At 37.1% G+C, this 16,553-nt stretch overlaps 1 protein-coding gene across 5 annotated transcripts in view; it reads left to right on the forward strand.

Annotated features, from left to right (window-relative positions):
* ADGRG6 (adhesion G protein-coupled receptor G6) overlaps window positions 1-16,553 on the forward strand; it is a 116,763-nt gene that overhangs the window by 76,071 nt on the left and 24,139 nt on the right. For all 5 annotated transcript variants that reach the window (XM_049800934.1, XM_049800938.1, XM_049800939.1 and 2 more), the window contains 7 exons: window positions 3,266-3,408; window positions 4,120-4,234; window positions 6,264-6,325; window positions 7,816-8,023; window positions 8,503-8,668; window positions 11,905-12,045; window positions 15,710-15,826. In XM_049800934.1, the coding sequence (XP_049656891.1) occupies window positions 3,266-3,408; window positions 4,120-4,234; window positions 6,264-6,325; window positions 7,816-8,023; window positions 8,503-8,668; window positions 11,905-12,045; window positions 15,710-15,826 (952 nt within the window). The remainder of the gene's footprint in view (window positions 1-3,265; window positions 3,409-4,119; window positions 4,235-6,263; window positions 6,326-7,815; window positions 8,024-8,502; window positions 8,669-11,904; window positions 12,046-15,709; window positions 15,827-16,553) is intronic.

Here is a 16,553-nt window from a genome sequence, read left to right on the forward strand (position 1 = left end):
CATAGCAGTAAGACCACAGCCTGTGTGTAGGCACACTGTCCTGGAATAGCTCTGAGTCACGCTGCCAGAGAAGAAAGCCGGCTTTGTGGTATGTGCCATGGCAGCGCAGGCACCCCCACCGCCTCCTTTGCCTCTGATGAGGATGCAGCTCCGTAAACTCCTCTCGGAGCCAGCTTAGCTCAACAGACCAGGACAAAGTGGGATAGAAGACGGTCTTCCCCTGCTTTCCTGTTTGCTCCAGCTGTCACCGTTTCAGTCAAAGAGAAGAGAGGCATAAATACTTATCCCCATTGTGTTTACCTACACCACAGTCCATTTTTTTTATATTGACAGCAGTAATACTAGCAGTACAGGTTACTGCAGGGGATGTGTAATTTGTAATTGATTACTGCTGTGAGAATCTGTCTGGTTTTATATGGCACACAATAAAAGATGTAAGGTTGGGTGTAGCAAATCTGGTGACACCGGAAGAGCATGGCAGTGTTGCCATTTATCTGAGTGTAGGCCTACTGTTTCCAAAATCAAGAACTTTGTTCTTCACCATTAAAATGTGGGTTTTTTTGTGACAAAAGTGGAAGGAAGCACTCAGCTTCATATTGCGTCAGCTGTCAAGTTAAAAGGTATTTATTTACTTTGGGAAGCTAGCATGAGTCATTCTGAAAAGTTTATAGAAAATGTTTTCATCATAATATGGAACAGGCTCTTATTACACAGTATATATGACTTGTGGTCTAAGAGTTTCTCAGAAAACAAATAACGAAGTGGTTTAACAGATTATTTTTATCAGGTCTTCATAATCAATACTTTTCACTATAATTGTTTGAGATAACTGTAACCAGTTCTACCTCATCTATCATTATCCCTTCTGTTTTGTTGCCATTATCCCTCTGCCTGGTTATGGGTACTAAATATCATTTTGGTTAGTCTGGAGTCCTGCAATAGGTAGCATAGCAGTAGCAGTGACTGTTAACTTATGACTTCTGTTTTGCAGCCAAAGTGCTGAGGTAGGGAGTGGCATCAGTGTATTAAGTTTTCCTCTTCTGAAGTAAAGGGAATAGATGAGTGAAGCCAGAATCTTTTAGGAAAGATGGTTAAGTGCCAGGAGACTCTGGGGCTGAAGTACTGGAGGGTTGAGGGAATTGGCAATCCCCTAGGCAATTTCCATGCTTCTGCTAAAAATAAATGCCATAATAAACTTGTGCCTCGTAATATATACAAGGCATACAGCAAAAGCCTGCTAATGCACATCCACCCTAATGAGGTTATTGCCATATTTTAAACACTCCACAGAGACCAAAGGAATGTTAGGAGGAACTCAGTATCTCTGGGAGCAGGGCAGGAGCAACCTCGCCAGGGATAGCTGGAATTTCTCTGCTAAGATACATCCATTGGGGAAAAAACAAGCCAAGCCAGCAGGTAGTCACATTTTTATCTTCTCCAGCAACATGTTACTAGTAAAACAGCAGATATGACAAGAAAAAAGAGAAGTGTATTGGTATTCAACAAAACCAAACAAACAAACAAAACAAAAAAAAAAACAAAAAACAAACAAAAACAAACAAACAAACAAAAAAAAAAAAAAAAAAAAAAAAAAACAAACACACAAAAAAAACCACCAACCATGGAGTGTGTGTATTTATTTGCTCATTTCTTTACAACTGCAACAGTGAAATGTGTGGAGAATTTAGTTCACATTTATGATTTCTTTCTGAGGTTTGGGCTTTGCTTTTCTTTTTTTTTTTCCTAGACTAAAAGGTTGTTTTCTAATGTCAGCTCTTCTAATGCCATTTCACTAGTGAGAATACTTCAGAATTGTTGGTTGGAGTTACTCAGTTTTCAGACTGATGTCTGCCAGAAAGAGGGTTAAATCTGCCATCTAAGAGGAACATCTGTACACTAAAGGTACAGTTTTATACTGTACCAGATTAGGCACCTCTGGAAAGTGCAACTTTGAGCTGTCATCATGGGGATGTCTTTCTGGAAGATTTTTGGAAATGGAGTCCTGGTCTGTCTAGGAAGGGGTACCTGAAAAGCCTACTGGCCCTCTCCCATACAGCACGCCTACAGATTTTTTCTCCTACTCTTCCTCAAGAAGACTGCAAGACATTTTAGGTCACTGCTGCTTTCTCGCATGGGGGGCCACTGGTGAAAACACCTCTGTTCAGTGTGTGCCCTTCTCACTTGTATGTGTGCTGGCAGTGCTGCCACTTCCCAGGCTGCCAGGAACTGCTCACACACCGCGAAGGTCTGCCTTTATTCAGGCTGCTGGGTATCCAAGGGCAAGGCTAAGATGAAGACAGCCCAAAGCAGGCTTGCTTTTTCCTTTTTTCCACATTTTGGCTCCCATGGAGATCCAATGTTCCATGCTTCAGTGGCGTCACCTCCTACTAGCCAGAGCCAAGCAATGCTCTTGGGTACCGGCATATTCTCTTCTCCAACATGTGTTTTCTGTGTCCCAGGAGGAAATTTTTGAGCCTTCCACTCTGGGCTGCTTTCCTGTGTCCTGCTAGAACTGCCTTTCTGTTCATTATTTCCCTTCCAGAAAAGCTATGTTTTTGGACAAGGGTGGGGACTGTTTTATTTCTCTCACAGGAAAGAGACTTGGGCACTTTGAACTACTTCTTATGCCCAAGAAAGTAGCAGTGGGCTACAGTACAAAACAGCTATTACTGCTCAAACTTGAATTACTCATCTGAGCAACTAGACTTTCCTAATTAGGACTAGAAGTTTCAGAAGTGTGTCAGGGTGTTTTTCTCTCCATCAAAATTTAAACATTTAAATGTTAGGCATCTGTTCTTTCTTAATCTTCTAGTCTTTCTCTGTAGACTGTGAAGAGATAGACCCTCTGGAGGTTGACTTGTCCCATCCTGACAAGATTTGTAAGGTGGGATGAATCAGCTCTTAAGTTCCTAAGCCATCAGCAACCAGATTTTAAAATTTAATTAGGGCCCATTTAGAACTCACAACTTACAACTTTATGCTTTCATCTTTTACTATCTTTTAAAATAATCTAAATATTCTGAAAACATTTCTTAGCTCTGTTGATGAGATGCTTCTTTAATGGTAACTAGACGATGAAATTTCCCAACTGTACTTTCTTGTTGTGGCCCTATATATACAAAAATAATACTTTACAGATAATGAGCAACATTGTCTTGGTGACATTGTTCCATACGCAGAAAACCAGAGTTCGTCAGATATTTTTATTTCCACACATTTGGCTTCTGCTGTTCTGACTCAAACACTCAGATAATTTTCCTTGCAGTTTTGGGGTTTTGGCTCTTCTGGTTTATAATTCTACCAACAACATCAATTTAGAAGAGGAAGACATCCGACAGAAGCTCATAAATAATAATGGGACCATAGAAGGAGGATACAAGCTTCATAGTGTGGAAGTTGATCCAGTGGGTAAGTAGTTTTCAGCTTTGTTACACAACAGATTTTGTTTGCTTGTCCATAAATAAGCATCTTTGTGTTAAAATAATCACAATTTCCAAACAGTATGACTGTTTCAGATTTTAAACTGTCCCTTTAAGCCTCAGCGTTCCACTAATCTGAGAGAGCTGTGCTCAAGATACCTCTTTTAACACAAACACAGTTGTCCACATTGCTTTAGTTAGTGTTTTGCTGTCTGGTTCAAAGAGGCTGGGACAGTTCCTGACAGATCCTCTGGTAGTTTGAGGATAAAGAAATATTATTTACAGCGAGAGCTATAAAGAGATATTTTGGACCTCCAAGGCCCCTCATGCCTGTTCCTCAACTCTGTTGCTTGTGCTTCTGCCAGCTGCTGCCTTTAATCAATCTTCTTCTAGCTCTTATCTTTTCCCATTCACCTACTTTCAGTCAGAGATTGCCCTTCCCTTGGGAAGGAGGAGGTAGGGGCTGGTGGAGTGCAAGTGGCTGCAGCATGTGCGTTTAATCCTTTCCCTTGAGCAGCAGCAGTATATGTTGTCCCCTGTTGTGCACTCCTCTATTGCCACTACTCCATAGATAACAGCCAAGCATTTCATTTCAGGACAGCTTTGTGCTGTAGACTGGTTGATGAGCTGAGCACAAGAAATGGAAAATTATTAGATTAAGAAATTTACCATTAACACTGATATACTTTTATTTTTACAGAAAAATGTTTAGCTGAAGAAAACCCTCCGAACTATTTTTGGCCAGATACCAGACCAACTGTGACCAATTTCACGTTATGCCATGGGAGCTCAGTTCAGACTGCATCAAGAACCTGGTAGGTATTCAAATATCTGAGAAGCCGAGAGCTTCAAATGCAACTTTCTGGTTGTATAGTTAAACTGCATCCCCCATAATGGTTGCCATTGGCTGGTATTGTATTTCAGGAACATGGTTTCTATACTGTGAGAGATTATGTGTGTGCAGTAAGAGTATGTACTTCATTGGTAAGAAAAAAAAAGCTCATCAACCACTTCTTCAGGGCATATTGAGGGTCACATGTTCAAAGGAACTATAAAAATAGCACCTTCTTACAGAATGAAACTGCTTTCTTCAAGTCATGCTGTTTATGTTACTGAAACCAAAGTTTCACATTTGCTACCACTCCTCTACTACTATCTGACTTGTATGAGAAATTCTCAACAAAATTCTATGAAGATGAGATATGTATTTGGTTTAATTCAGAACCTCTCATCTCATTAATGAAAAGTAAATGAAATTCTGTGAAACAAGTATTTTGCCAGTAGTTAGTCATAATTGGAGGTGGGGATAACCTTATGCTTAAAGATTTAACATTGTGGTTTTAAGGTTTAGGATAAATTTTCCCTAATGTAAAGCTTTCTTTGGGAACATGTACAGAAGATTTAGATACTGTAACTCTATTTCCAATTTGTAAAATGGGAATATTTTTACTTCCTTTCATATATTACCAAAACAATATGGCTTTGATCTCCTTTGAGTGCCTTGAACATGGCTATGATGATGCAATGTTAATTAATTTCTTCAGTATTTAGGATGATCACCATTAAATGCAATGTAGTAGTCTTATCTGCCTACATTGCATCTGGAACGTGTTCTGAGAAGACCATATCTTTTACTTTTTGAAAACAATATGGCAACATGGATATGAATCAGCTTTGAGGTTCTGTGCCAAACAGGAAAGCAACCAGCATTATATTTAACTAACTCACTTCCTCAGCCTCTTAATCTTGTACAAGAACTGCTGGATTCTGATTGACCAAATTTCATTGTAGAGAGAATAGTGCAGAAGCCAAATTGTTTTGTCAGAGCCTCAGAATCATTAAAAATTAAGGTTTCTGGCCTTTGCTGCCCCAGTATTGCTTATCTTTATTGTTCATTTGTGGTCTACACAATACCATTTATTGTCCATGTGCAGCACTTCTCATAAAAAAAATTACTTGTGTTCTGCACTGTGCTATTCTTTCCTTGCCTCTGCCGCCACTAGCTTTTGCCAATTGGAGCACAGGTGGGATGTGTTTTGAAAGAAGAGGAAGCTCTTCTAATGGTCTCCTCTAGTCCTGCGCATCCCACAGTAGAAGGTTACCTGCTAGTGTGCTGCTATAATAGCAATCAACTGAGGAATAACTTTATTCTATCATGTGCTGAGTGAAAGGATAACTTTCTCCCATCCTCCATCCTGCCTTTGCCATGCTATGATAACATGATTGTCTTTAAAGAAAACTGAGGGAAAAGCGTGTTTAATTTTGGAGCCACATCTGGGTATTTTTCTATGGTAAGGCTTTTTAAAAAAGCATTTTGAAAAAAATACACCTTTACATCTGCCCCTCACCTTGGACCAGGATCTGATGGTGACCTGCCCTAGTTTTCATGGGTAGCATAAGTTTATATCTCCACATAGCTCCTCTGCATGTTCTTCTGAGAGCTATTATAGCCTGCTATTGACCTGAGCAAACCCCTTTATATCAAAGGGTAATTATAGAAACAGCATCCAATTAGGCCATAATAGGGGCATAATAGTTTGTGGCAACATTTGGGTCTTCCCTGAAATACAAGGCCAGAACTTCCACTGATGCTGTTTATCAAATCAGTATAGGAATCAGCTGGGAATTTGTCCAAAAGAACTAGGGTTTGTCTCAGCATTGTCACTTAATTGATCACATATTTCCACTGTCAAGCATACATATTTCATTTTACTAGGGGCCAAGTTGCTAGAAAAATTGTGAATTGAGAAGAGTAGACCACTGTGACACCTACAAAAGAAATATGAAACATTTACATAATTTTGCTATTGTATTCATGTGAATTTTGTCATTTTTTCTCTTTAGCTATTTGGGTCTGCAGAATTATACATCATACTGGGGCCAGCCTGATCTTAGAAATTGCACAGGTGAGTATATTGATGTTGGCCATTGGCTAAAGGAATAGTTTTGTAGACTTTGGTTACTGCTTACTATAAGGAGGTTACATTAAGGAAGAATATCTTCCTTCTTTATGTTAAGTTATTTAAAATCTTTCTAAAAAATCAGTGCAAAGTAAATATTTAAACTCTGGGGAAGTGCACCAAGTTGAATTCAGCCCAATTCTGGATACCAATTAATGAAATAAATCAAACTCTTCAGGTAATTTAAGCAAGAATAGAGTCAGGTGGTAGCTTGCCTCAATTTGATATTCAGGTTCAGACAAATTTTTAAATGTTTCCAATGCCTGTAGGTGCCAGTGGAAAGACTCCCACTCTCTTCACTGGGCTTACGATCAGATATTTTCAGATTTATTCTCTGTTTGCAAAACACCCCTTGATGTCATTCTGTCCTTAAAGGAGTAATAAAATAAATAGACGACAATTTTATGGCCCCGTTATTCAGTGCCAGAGCTAGAGAAGAGAATGATACTTTCATAAGTAATTCAGAGCACCTACAGTAAGCTCCTATTCTGAATTGCTTTCTTGGAGAAACCTCTTTTTCTTTCTCCACTAATAGAGGGGTCCTAGGGAGCCTGGCTACCTACCTTAGTTGATTGAGTACTTCCAGTCAGGCTATATGAAAACATCGTTTCATGTAAAATAACATGCTACAGTAAATGTAGCAAAAGCTATATTATAAAACACAACATTAAAAAAGCACAGCCAGTTGCAGACTAAAGAAGGCTGATCTTCTTTCAAGATCTTATTTGCAAATTGCAATAAATCTCGCGTATTTTGATATTGTAAAATGTTAGTGTTTACATTAGTTTTCTCTCCAGGTGGCATCAAACTTAGAGTTTAACATGTGATTTACACTAATGTATTGCCATTGGACACACTACCACACTTTTCTTACCAGGAAGATTCTTCTCATTAAATTTCCTTGTGCATTGTGCTTACCAACACTCTGAGTAAGAATACAGTCTTCTGAAGGAACTGAAATATTTGCAGTGGGGTCAGACTTTCTCCCCAAAGCTTAAAAGGGTGAATGCTTTCTCAGTAATACTGACTTCCTATGCATTTCTTTCACTTCAAGAGTGACACTGTTTTTCCCAGTGAAAAAGAAAGGATACCATACAGAGAAAAAAATGAGAGAAAATGTTCTTTTTATTCCTTACTTTCCTTTTTTTTTCTGTTCAATCAGTCCTTTCAATAATAATTCTGATTTACAAACTCAAATCATATTAAGGAAAAGTAAGACACAGCCAATGAGGACAGCGTATAATAATCAGCAGAATCTATATGCTTTTTCATAAATTATAAATTTGATAAAATGATAAAATCCTCTGTTGATTACAAGTACCACAGAACATGCTTTAGCTTTCAGCAATGAGGATAAAAATTTGTATTTCTGAATTTCTTCAGGACTTATATGTATTTTTTTCTCTTTTTACTTCATTTTACATGTACACTTACAGAAAACGCAGCTGATATAGCCAATCAGCTTCTGAATCTCACTGGTGAAGGGCAGCAGCTAACCTCAGACAAAGTAAATGATGTTGTGCAGAAGCTCAAAAAAATTGTGAATGATGAAGAAATTGATGAATCTCTGGGTTCTACTGTGGTCACAATTTTTTCCAATATTCTAACCAGTTCAGACAGTGTATTGGCAGCATCATCTTCAGAGTAAGTATTTCTGCATTTGAGACAAGCTTTTGAGAGCAACCTGCAAGCTTGGAAGTATTCATCCTTCCATATGTAGACAAACAATTGCAGTACAAAAATCAAACTTTTCTGATTTGCATGAAAAAAGAATTTTCCAAATTAGATATACAAATATTTCTATTTGTACTAAAATTAATGTGCCTGGAAAAGTTAAAGTATTTGGATGGAAAAGAACTCTCCTGATATATGACACAGCATAGATCTAAGTATTGTCAGAAAATTATTTCAGGACCAGTGATATGTAGTCATATAATTTCTGTCAATCAAAAGCTTCTGTTTTCAACAGAGGTGCATAAATTTACATCCTGACAGTCTCCGTGTGAATACGCAGATGGGTGGTAGAAACATAGTCAATAATAAGAGGATCATCCATGTTTATGGAAAGCATAGCTTTTTTTTTCTGTATTCAGTTTTTAGAATAATTTTATTTCTGTTTTTAGAGCTCTAAAAACTATCGATGCCTTGGCTTTAAAGATCCAGTTCACTGGACCATCCATGAGTATTTCAACACGAAACCTCGCACTTGGAGTGTCTTCTATAAACTCAACTTCATTCAGAGGTGGTTCTTTCAGTGTCAGTCCACAGAATAATGCATCCGATTTCCAGGTATGGAAAAAGCAGTTCTATTTGAACATGAAATGTTCCTGTTGTTCCAAGTGTGTTTACTGTGGTTCCTATAAAACCACTTACAACTCCCAATTCTCCCCCTACTATTTCCTTTTTCCTGCAATCATCCAAACAGATTAATGTATTTCCTTGAGTGACAGGAAACCCAGATAAACTCACATGTTCCATACGGATGAAAAGTAATTTGCTTACAAATCCAGAACAGAATTTTTTCCGTTTCAGGGCTTTTTTTTTACTAATGAAAAGGGAAAATAATCTTTAACAGTCTGCTGTGTTACCCATTGTACACTAGCTAACAACTCCACTGATGCATTTCAGCTTTAGAATAAGACACCTTAAAGTAGGTATCTACACATAGATTTCTTCAGATACAATAGTCTTCAACCTTCCAGTATAGAGAACTAAGGGTGATCCAGTTGTCCACACATAGCCCGATAGGCTTATGCCATTCGGGATGTCCGAGGCAGTTCAAGACATTCATGTGGAGCTTGACCAGCCTAGACATGAAAAATAAAAGAAACACAGGTCACTCAAACTACAGAATAGTCTCCAGTGCTACAGTATCTAGACAGGCTGCTATAGTTAAGATATTTATCATCACCTCAAAAATTTTTTTTCTTCTTTTTTCACAAATATAAACGCTCAGGCATTTAAAAGCTATGAAATAGCAATTGAGATGCACATGAGTACCTACTGGGATTTTCCAAAGGCTCTGTTGAAATCAGTAGCAATGAGGTGCGGAGACTTTTTAAATTTCACTATATGCCTGTCTGCATTTTATGGCACCTAAATGCTTTTAAAAATGTAGTGCAATGTATTTTTTTCACAGTTATATAAGAAGTCTATGACAGAGGTAACGTAATCTCAGTTTCCTGGGAGTCTAACCATTCAAATACAGAGAGCTTTACTTGGAGAAACACACAGAAAAGATTAAACAGAAAATTTAAGAAATATAGTATCATTTGGGCCAGAGGAACCAAAACTGAATTCAAATAAAACATGGCATTATGAAAAGTGTTAAAGACTATCACTGGAGTATAAGCATCTTATGGATCCAAATTAATTCCTGCTGCAAATTGGCAAGACAGCAATCCTAATAAATGTCTGATCATTTTATAAAGTACTATGTACTGTAAAAATCAAAAACAGTAATGAAGTCAGTGCTAGAAAAAGTAGTAGTAATATAGTAGGCTGCAGGCCTTTTATGTGTTGTGTATATAGACTTTAGATCAAAACCCAAATGCTGGTTGAAATAGATACAAATGGATTTAATGTAATTGAGTTTTCACATGTTTATATTCATAGATATTTTGGCTAAAATTCTTTGAATCAATTTTATTAGAAATTTTTTATTATTGTAAATCTACTTTTTTTAGCTCTCTTATTATGAACGTCAATAGCTGATTGTTCTTTGATTGTTATCAAATGAACGTTTCTCCTCCAGATTTCATCCTGTATTTATGGAAAGAGGAAAGGAAAAATTCTGAAGCCAGGTTTGGGATGTTCGCATGTATAATAAGAATTACCATCTGTGGCTTGAGGACATCCAGGATTTTTTTTGCCCTGGAATCATTCATTACAGCACTGTCTAAATAATCATAAAACCCAAACTCTGTCAAATTATTTATAATGTTCCTATTGGAACATGAGTTTATTCTCAGACTTTCACATTTCCAACAGCTGACTGAGAATTCTTAGCATCCTTCCTACCAGAAAAGTCTGCAGCAGCTGTGGTCACTGCTTATATTTTCCATGCCTATCAGGAAAGATACTTGCTATCCCTGCTGGAGGGAGATTCCCTTCTGAAAGCCCAGGTTTTTCACCAGCGATGTGATGATCTATCCCAGGCTCATCAGGGAGCATTAAACTCTTCAAGCTGTATGTCAGAGTGTTTCCAGATTTTATTTCATATTTTTTTCTTAAAGTAGATATCAAGCAAATGTATCCATGGCAATATGGAAAGATTCTTTTTCAGTCCCCTGTGTCTTTATGTTTCTTGCCAAACCTTTGACTGACTTAGCCCTTGGTGATTCATATTATTAAATTGTTCCTGTAATATATCCCCACTTCTTTATAGAAGCCTCTTCCACTCTATTTGCAGACCATACCTAATGGGACATCTTTATCACACACTTTCTGTTTAATGTGGCAGAATTGTCCTTTGAAAACCTTTTATTCAACTGTATTTAGCCCTGTCAGAAGATACCTATGAACCACTTCTCACTAATTTCCAAGGGTGCCTGTTATTCACAGTAAATCAGTGAAAATTTAGAAGTTAAATAAATCTATCAGTAGCCTATGGCTTTTAACTTTCTATTAGCTAATGGTGCTTTTAGAATCATACAGCTGATCACGAGAGGCATAAATACATGAGCAAGTTGCCTCTGGAGAAGTCAGGAGTGTGAGTTTCCCAATCTCACAGTGAAATTCTTAAATGCTTTTACTATGGAGCCACTGTGAGATGGCTTGCTCCCCGTCCTTTGATGGGTAGGATGGCATGAGTGTGTCACTGAGGGAGATGATGCAGTCATAGAATTACTGCCTGGTAGCTAATGAAATGCAAGTTTTCACCCTCATTTATTTCCTGCTCACTAGTTACATCCCTGTGCCATAGAGGGCTTTCAGCTGTATGACAGGTTGCCAGTATAGATTAAGCTTACATTGATGGCAGAAAATGTGTTTTTTGTGCTACATAGCACAATAAATATAGAGAGGTGACATTAATCATTATTTTAAAATCTCTGTTCTCTAACAGAGAAACTAGAAAAGCTCCTAAGAGAATTAATTCAGATGTGCAGATCAAACTAAGTAATACAACTCAAGAAAGAAGGATTTGGAGCATATTTTTCAGTTCTCAACGTTGTTTGGTATGAGGAAAAGTGTCTTCAAGTTTACTGAAAATTATTATGACTGCCATTATTGCCATCTCATTATTTCCAAATCATCATTATAGCAATGGAGATGTTTGTTTGTTTTATCTAATAGCTTTGTTTGTAGCAGAAGACTGATCTAATGCTTGAAGGGTGGGGAAACTTCATAAGCCTTTTTTTTTGTTTATTTATTGCATCAACTCTTACATAGGTACGGGTCATATTAGTGGTGATTGGTTCTAGACCCATGTTGAGATATCTTTGTGTAAGGGTGTGAACCCAATTGTGACAATGGATGGTTTGATTTTTGTTTGAACATGTTCTTCTGTTGTTTTTATTTAACAGATAGATTTTGACAAGGATCAGACAAATGCCTTCGCTTCTGTCGTTCTGCCACCAAGTTTATTGAAGAATTTAAGTCAAGATGAGTTTGAAGTTGTATCCAGGGCTCAATTTACTTTCTTCAATAAAAATGGTCTTTTTCAGGTAAACTTTAATGTGTTTGAAGTCATTTCAGTTAGGGTGAGACAAAGCCAGCTGCTAAAAGTTTCCTGTAGTGTAATCATTTCACAGCATCTCATGAGTTATAGGAATGAGAAGGTGATAACAGATGTAGGCACTGGAGAGAGTGTTATGTTCAGAGTGACAAAAGAGTCCAAGTGCCCAGGTTGAATTAAAGTCAGTGATTTGACTGCAAATTCCTGTCACATGTGAGATAAACTCTTTCTCAGGTTAATCTATGGAAAACTGTATCCCAGGTGCTTATAATCAGAGTGAAGTAGCAAGGCCTCTTAAAGGGCATAACTTCTGTTAAAATGCATTAATATAGGTCCTTGATGTTCAGTGGAGCCAGATTCTTTTCTGTCAGAAGAGAATTTGGCCTATAACGCTGTCAAGTATTCTTTCTTTCTCTTTTCCTTGGTTGGCACTCATATCCAGCTGACTACTTAACATTCAGCTGGAAACTCTGGGCTGATGGTCATCAGCCAGAGAACACTTGTTTCTATACATAATATTCTTCTTTTCATATATGTGTTCTCACAAGCACACTGTATGTTAATATGGAATAAGGATAACAATACATGTACCTGAAAACTAAAGGAACTCAGGTAGATTTGGGTTTTTCTCCTTTGGGTCCCATCACATGCTAATTATAAATAATTCCTGCACGGTAGATGCCAAAAAAATTAGGAAGAGTTTGCAGCTTGGAAAAAAAACAACCAAAAGCATACCTATTTTGAAAAAAATAAAAATGAGTTAATTAAGAAGGAAACATTGTTTCATAGTGAACTGTAGACTGAGCCTCAGAAGACTTGAGTTTGTTTTCCCATTAGTATTTCAAGTGACCTTTGGCTCTTGTGCATCCGCAGAACTCTGTAGTATTGTATTGTCCCTATATTATCGTTTTTATTGGCAGTGTATCCAGATTCTTCAGATAATCAAGGCAAGAAAATACCCATGACCCTCAGTTGCCTTCTGAAATACACCCCAAAGTATCTTTAACTATTTAAAATAGTATTCATTTTAAGCCTGCTTTTATGAAAAACAGGATGGATATATTTAATAAAGAAACCAGAAGAATACAGATGTAGGCTTGTCATAATGACATAAAATCATATGAAGTAAGAATGTGTCCTTTAATGGTGCTAGAATGTGTTTCTAAGGGATACTTAATAAGTTATTGAAAAGCAAAAAACAGGAAAATTTGCACCTACATTTGCAACTTAAATTCCTTTCCTTTTTCTGTGTGTTTTTCAAGCTATTCATGGGTGACATGTTCAACACAATTAATTAAAAATGTGTAAAAATTGCATTTTAGTAAGTCTAAAAATAAAGTCTAAAAAAAATAAAAGCTAAAAATAAATTGTTCTACATGCCATCTCAAACCCAATAACCATCCATTAGTATAAAAGTATTTCATAACTATATTTATTCCAATTGCAATTTAAAAAAATCCCAAAGCTATTAGCCGTAGTTCTTATAAACATTCAACGTAACAGTGAAATATCATACTTTACAGCACTGGAGGGTGTTTTTTATTGCAACTGAGAGAATGCTAGTAAATTTTATCTTGTCATTCATTAAAATCAGATGGTTACATTATTTAGAAGACTATATGAAAACTTGATGTAGGCTATTCAGGATGGGATTCATTTCACCAAAGGCCGGTGTGTTCAATGCGCATACCTATGCTTGAACTGTTAGCCAAAAGCTGCCTTCAAAGCCAGTTGATGGAAAAGAATGGACGCCATTGAGGTGTGACACATCTCATCCTAGTGCAGGACTAGGCATCAGTTGCCCAGACAAAGGAGCGTAGTGCAATTTCAGACACCCCAAGGTGCAAAGGTACTACTGGCCAACAGATGTGATAACGAACCTGTAAGAGATGTGAGATCTTCTGCAGTAGCAGCTGGAGACTGGGCAGGATACCTTAAAACCTCTGAAATGGACACTTACTTTTAGGCGACCAGTTTTCGACCTAGATGTATAGAATAGGTAAAATGGATTATGCCCTGGATGTGCCAGTTTCCTTTCATTGACTATGTTAAGAAATGCTAGAATGGCTACTTCAGTTCTAGACCTTCTTTTTACATGTCTACAGTTAGGTTGGAAGGATCATCATCATGAGTTCTGAGGACATGAAAATAATGTGCAAATATGGTAAATATGTGAATTTTAATGATTGTCTAGACTAGACCAGATTTATATCACTGACACTAGCCTCAGCATTGCTTTACCTTGTACCTCTATATATTTTGTTGGCTAAAGCCTTACTCCTAACTGTAGCTAAGCACAGCCTTACAGCTAAATAAGCAGTCATCTGTATTTTACTTCAATGCACACAGTATTTCTTTTCCTTTCTAAGGACAAGTAAGAATAAATTACCTTCCTTAAAGAGACCATTTGATATTTATTTCTAGTTTTTGCTATCTGCTAGAGACAGAATCCACTGAAATCCATAGAAATCTGTCCAAAGGTTTTCATAGACTCCATCAGATGTTGAAATTTAGGTGGTAGTAAAGAGGTTTTCTCTTGTTTGAATGCTCAAGAACTGTCTAGAAAACTGCATTTTTATTGCTTTGCAACTTTTAAGTTTTTAGGAAATTATGTCACAAAGCTCCTGTATAATCTGAAATACTGTGTTTGAAAACTCTTGCATATGGTTCTTAAATGAAATGTTCTTCTCAGGATAATGTGCAATTAATAACTAAAGCTATTCTGTCTCTCCTAAGTGGTGGGATCTCATGAGCCCCGTGCTAAGCTGATACCTGACATCTTGTCAGGCTAACAAAACTGGTAAAGTGAAGGAATCAGGGGGGGTTCAGGAGTTTGGCAGCCCAGATTTTTGGAGGGAAAGTGAGTGGCAATAGACTTCATTTCACCTAAAATCTGCTGCAGGCAGTGACCAAGCTTCCCAGCTTCCCACAAGGCCAACCAGGCATGTGACTATGCAAGTTTCAATGGAAGCTCACTTCCATTTTCATAAATCATCACTTTCCAAGGAGAACTTCTCATTTGGAAAATTCTCAACCTGTTGCTTTCTCACTGCAGGTTAGAAATGGTATTTCTCAGTGATAACATCAGTCTTCTATTTAAATTCCAATCAAATAAGACCTTGTAGGAAATATTATCTCCTACAGTATGTAACACTGCTTTGAATTTGTTTACTACTTCTTAGTCATTCATTGTAAGATAGAGGATGATTTAGCAACTATACACAGAAAACAGGTTACTCCCAAAAAGCTTTGCATCTACTAAAAAGGACAGCATCGACAATAAGATAAGAAAGCTAGTTCATTCTTGTTTAGGGAAGTGAGCTAATCTTATAATGGGTTGTTATCTGCTACATTGTTTGAGTTATAATTTTGTTGGCATCAGACATAACGATTAAAAGGGAACTTATGCCTTCTAACCTCTCTCTATAATTGTGCCTATAGGTTTATGACTATAAGGAAAATAGGGAAACTTCCATGAGGCAAACCCATAATTTGATTTTATAAACATAATGTTCTTATATTGCATAATCAAAAGTGTAGAAATGCTGACAACTTATTTATTCTGGCACGCTGCAAAAAATGAAACTGTGTGCTCTAGCTTTTATGTTATGTGCTGCCTAAGCATTTATTATATTTTTCTGAATCTTTCAAAGGATGCAGAAAATCCTGCCAATTTGACCAGTTTTGTGGTGGCATGCAGTATTGGAAACATAACCATCTGGGATCTTCAGGATTATGTGAAGGTTACAATTAAGCACACCAAAATTCAGGTAAAACAACACTGGTTATTCAGAGGAACAGAAATGCAGATTATATATAGTAAAGGCTAAGCATACAGCCTGATTGATTTGGGTGGATTTTGAGTAAGAACATAAACTTAAATGGAAATAAAAACTCTAGAACAAAAGCAAGTAAGCAAAAAGTAAAAACAAAGAAACTCTCCTACCCTTACACATTCCTGCTCCGTTCATGGTCTAGCATCTATCTGAAAGACTATTGATTCTGCCACTCAGAGGCAATTTCTGTGCCAATATCTGGAGGCAAAACCTCTGTTCATGACCGTGTTCATGACCAGTGACCAGGGACACAATTTATTACACTGGAAATTTAGAATGACTCAAATTATTTGATCAAACACCAATTGCTCTGTTAATAGTTCCCCAAGTTATTTTGTTGTTATGTGATTTTCAGCAAAGGAAGAGTGGACAGAACCACGTTGTAAAAAGATGACTACAATTAATTTAGGGAAATACAGACCAAATGCAACACATAGTGTTGGCACATAGTGTTTCAGTTAAAAAACATGTGAGCTTGACTCTGTTCTCAGACATGTTGTCAGTAGCTACTCCAAAAGAGACGATAGCAGTAGAGAAGTTAAGAAAAAAGCTGTTAAAATGCAATACCTAAGTAAATTGTTTAGGTAATGAGAACGTGGTTTGTAATTTTCGCAGTTCAATTAACTTTATCTCACATTTCATTATAATGATAATTTTAAGG

Source organism: Accipiter gentilis, chromosome 5, assembly GCF_929443795.1.
Source record: "Accipiter gentilis chromosome 5, bAccGen1.1, whole genome shotgun sequence".
Lineage (NCBI taxonomy): Eukaryota > Metazoa > Chordata > Aves > Accipitriformes > Accipitridae > Astur > Astur gentilis.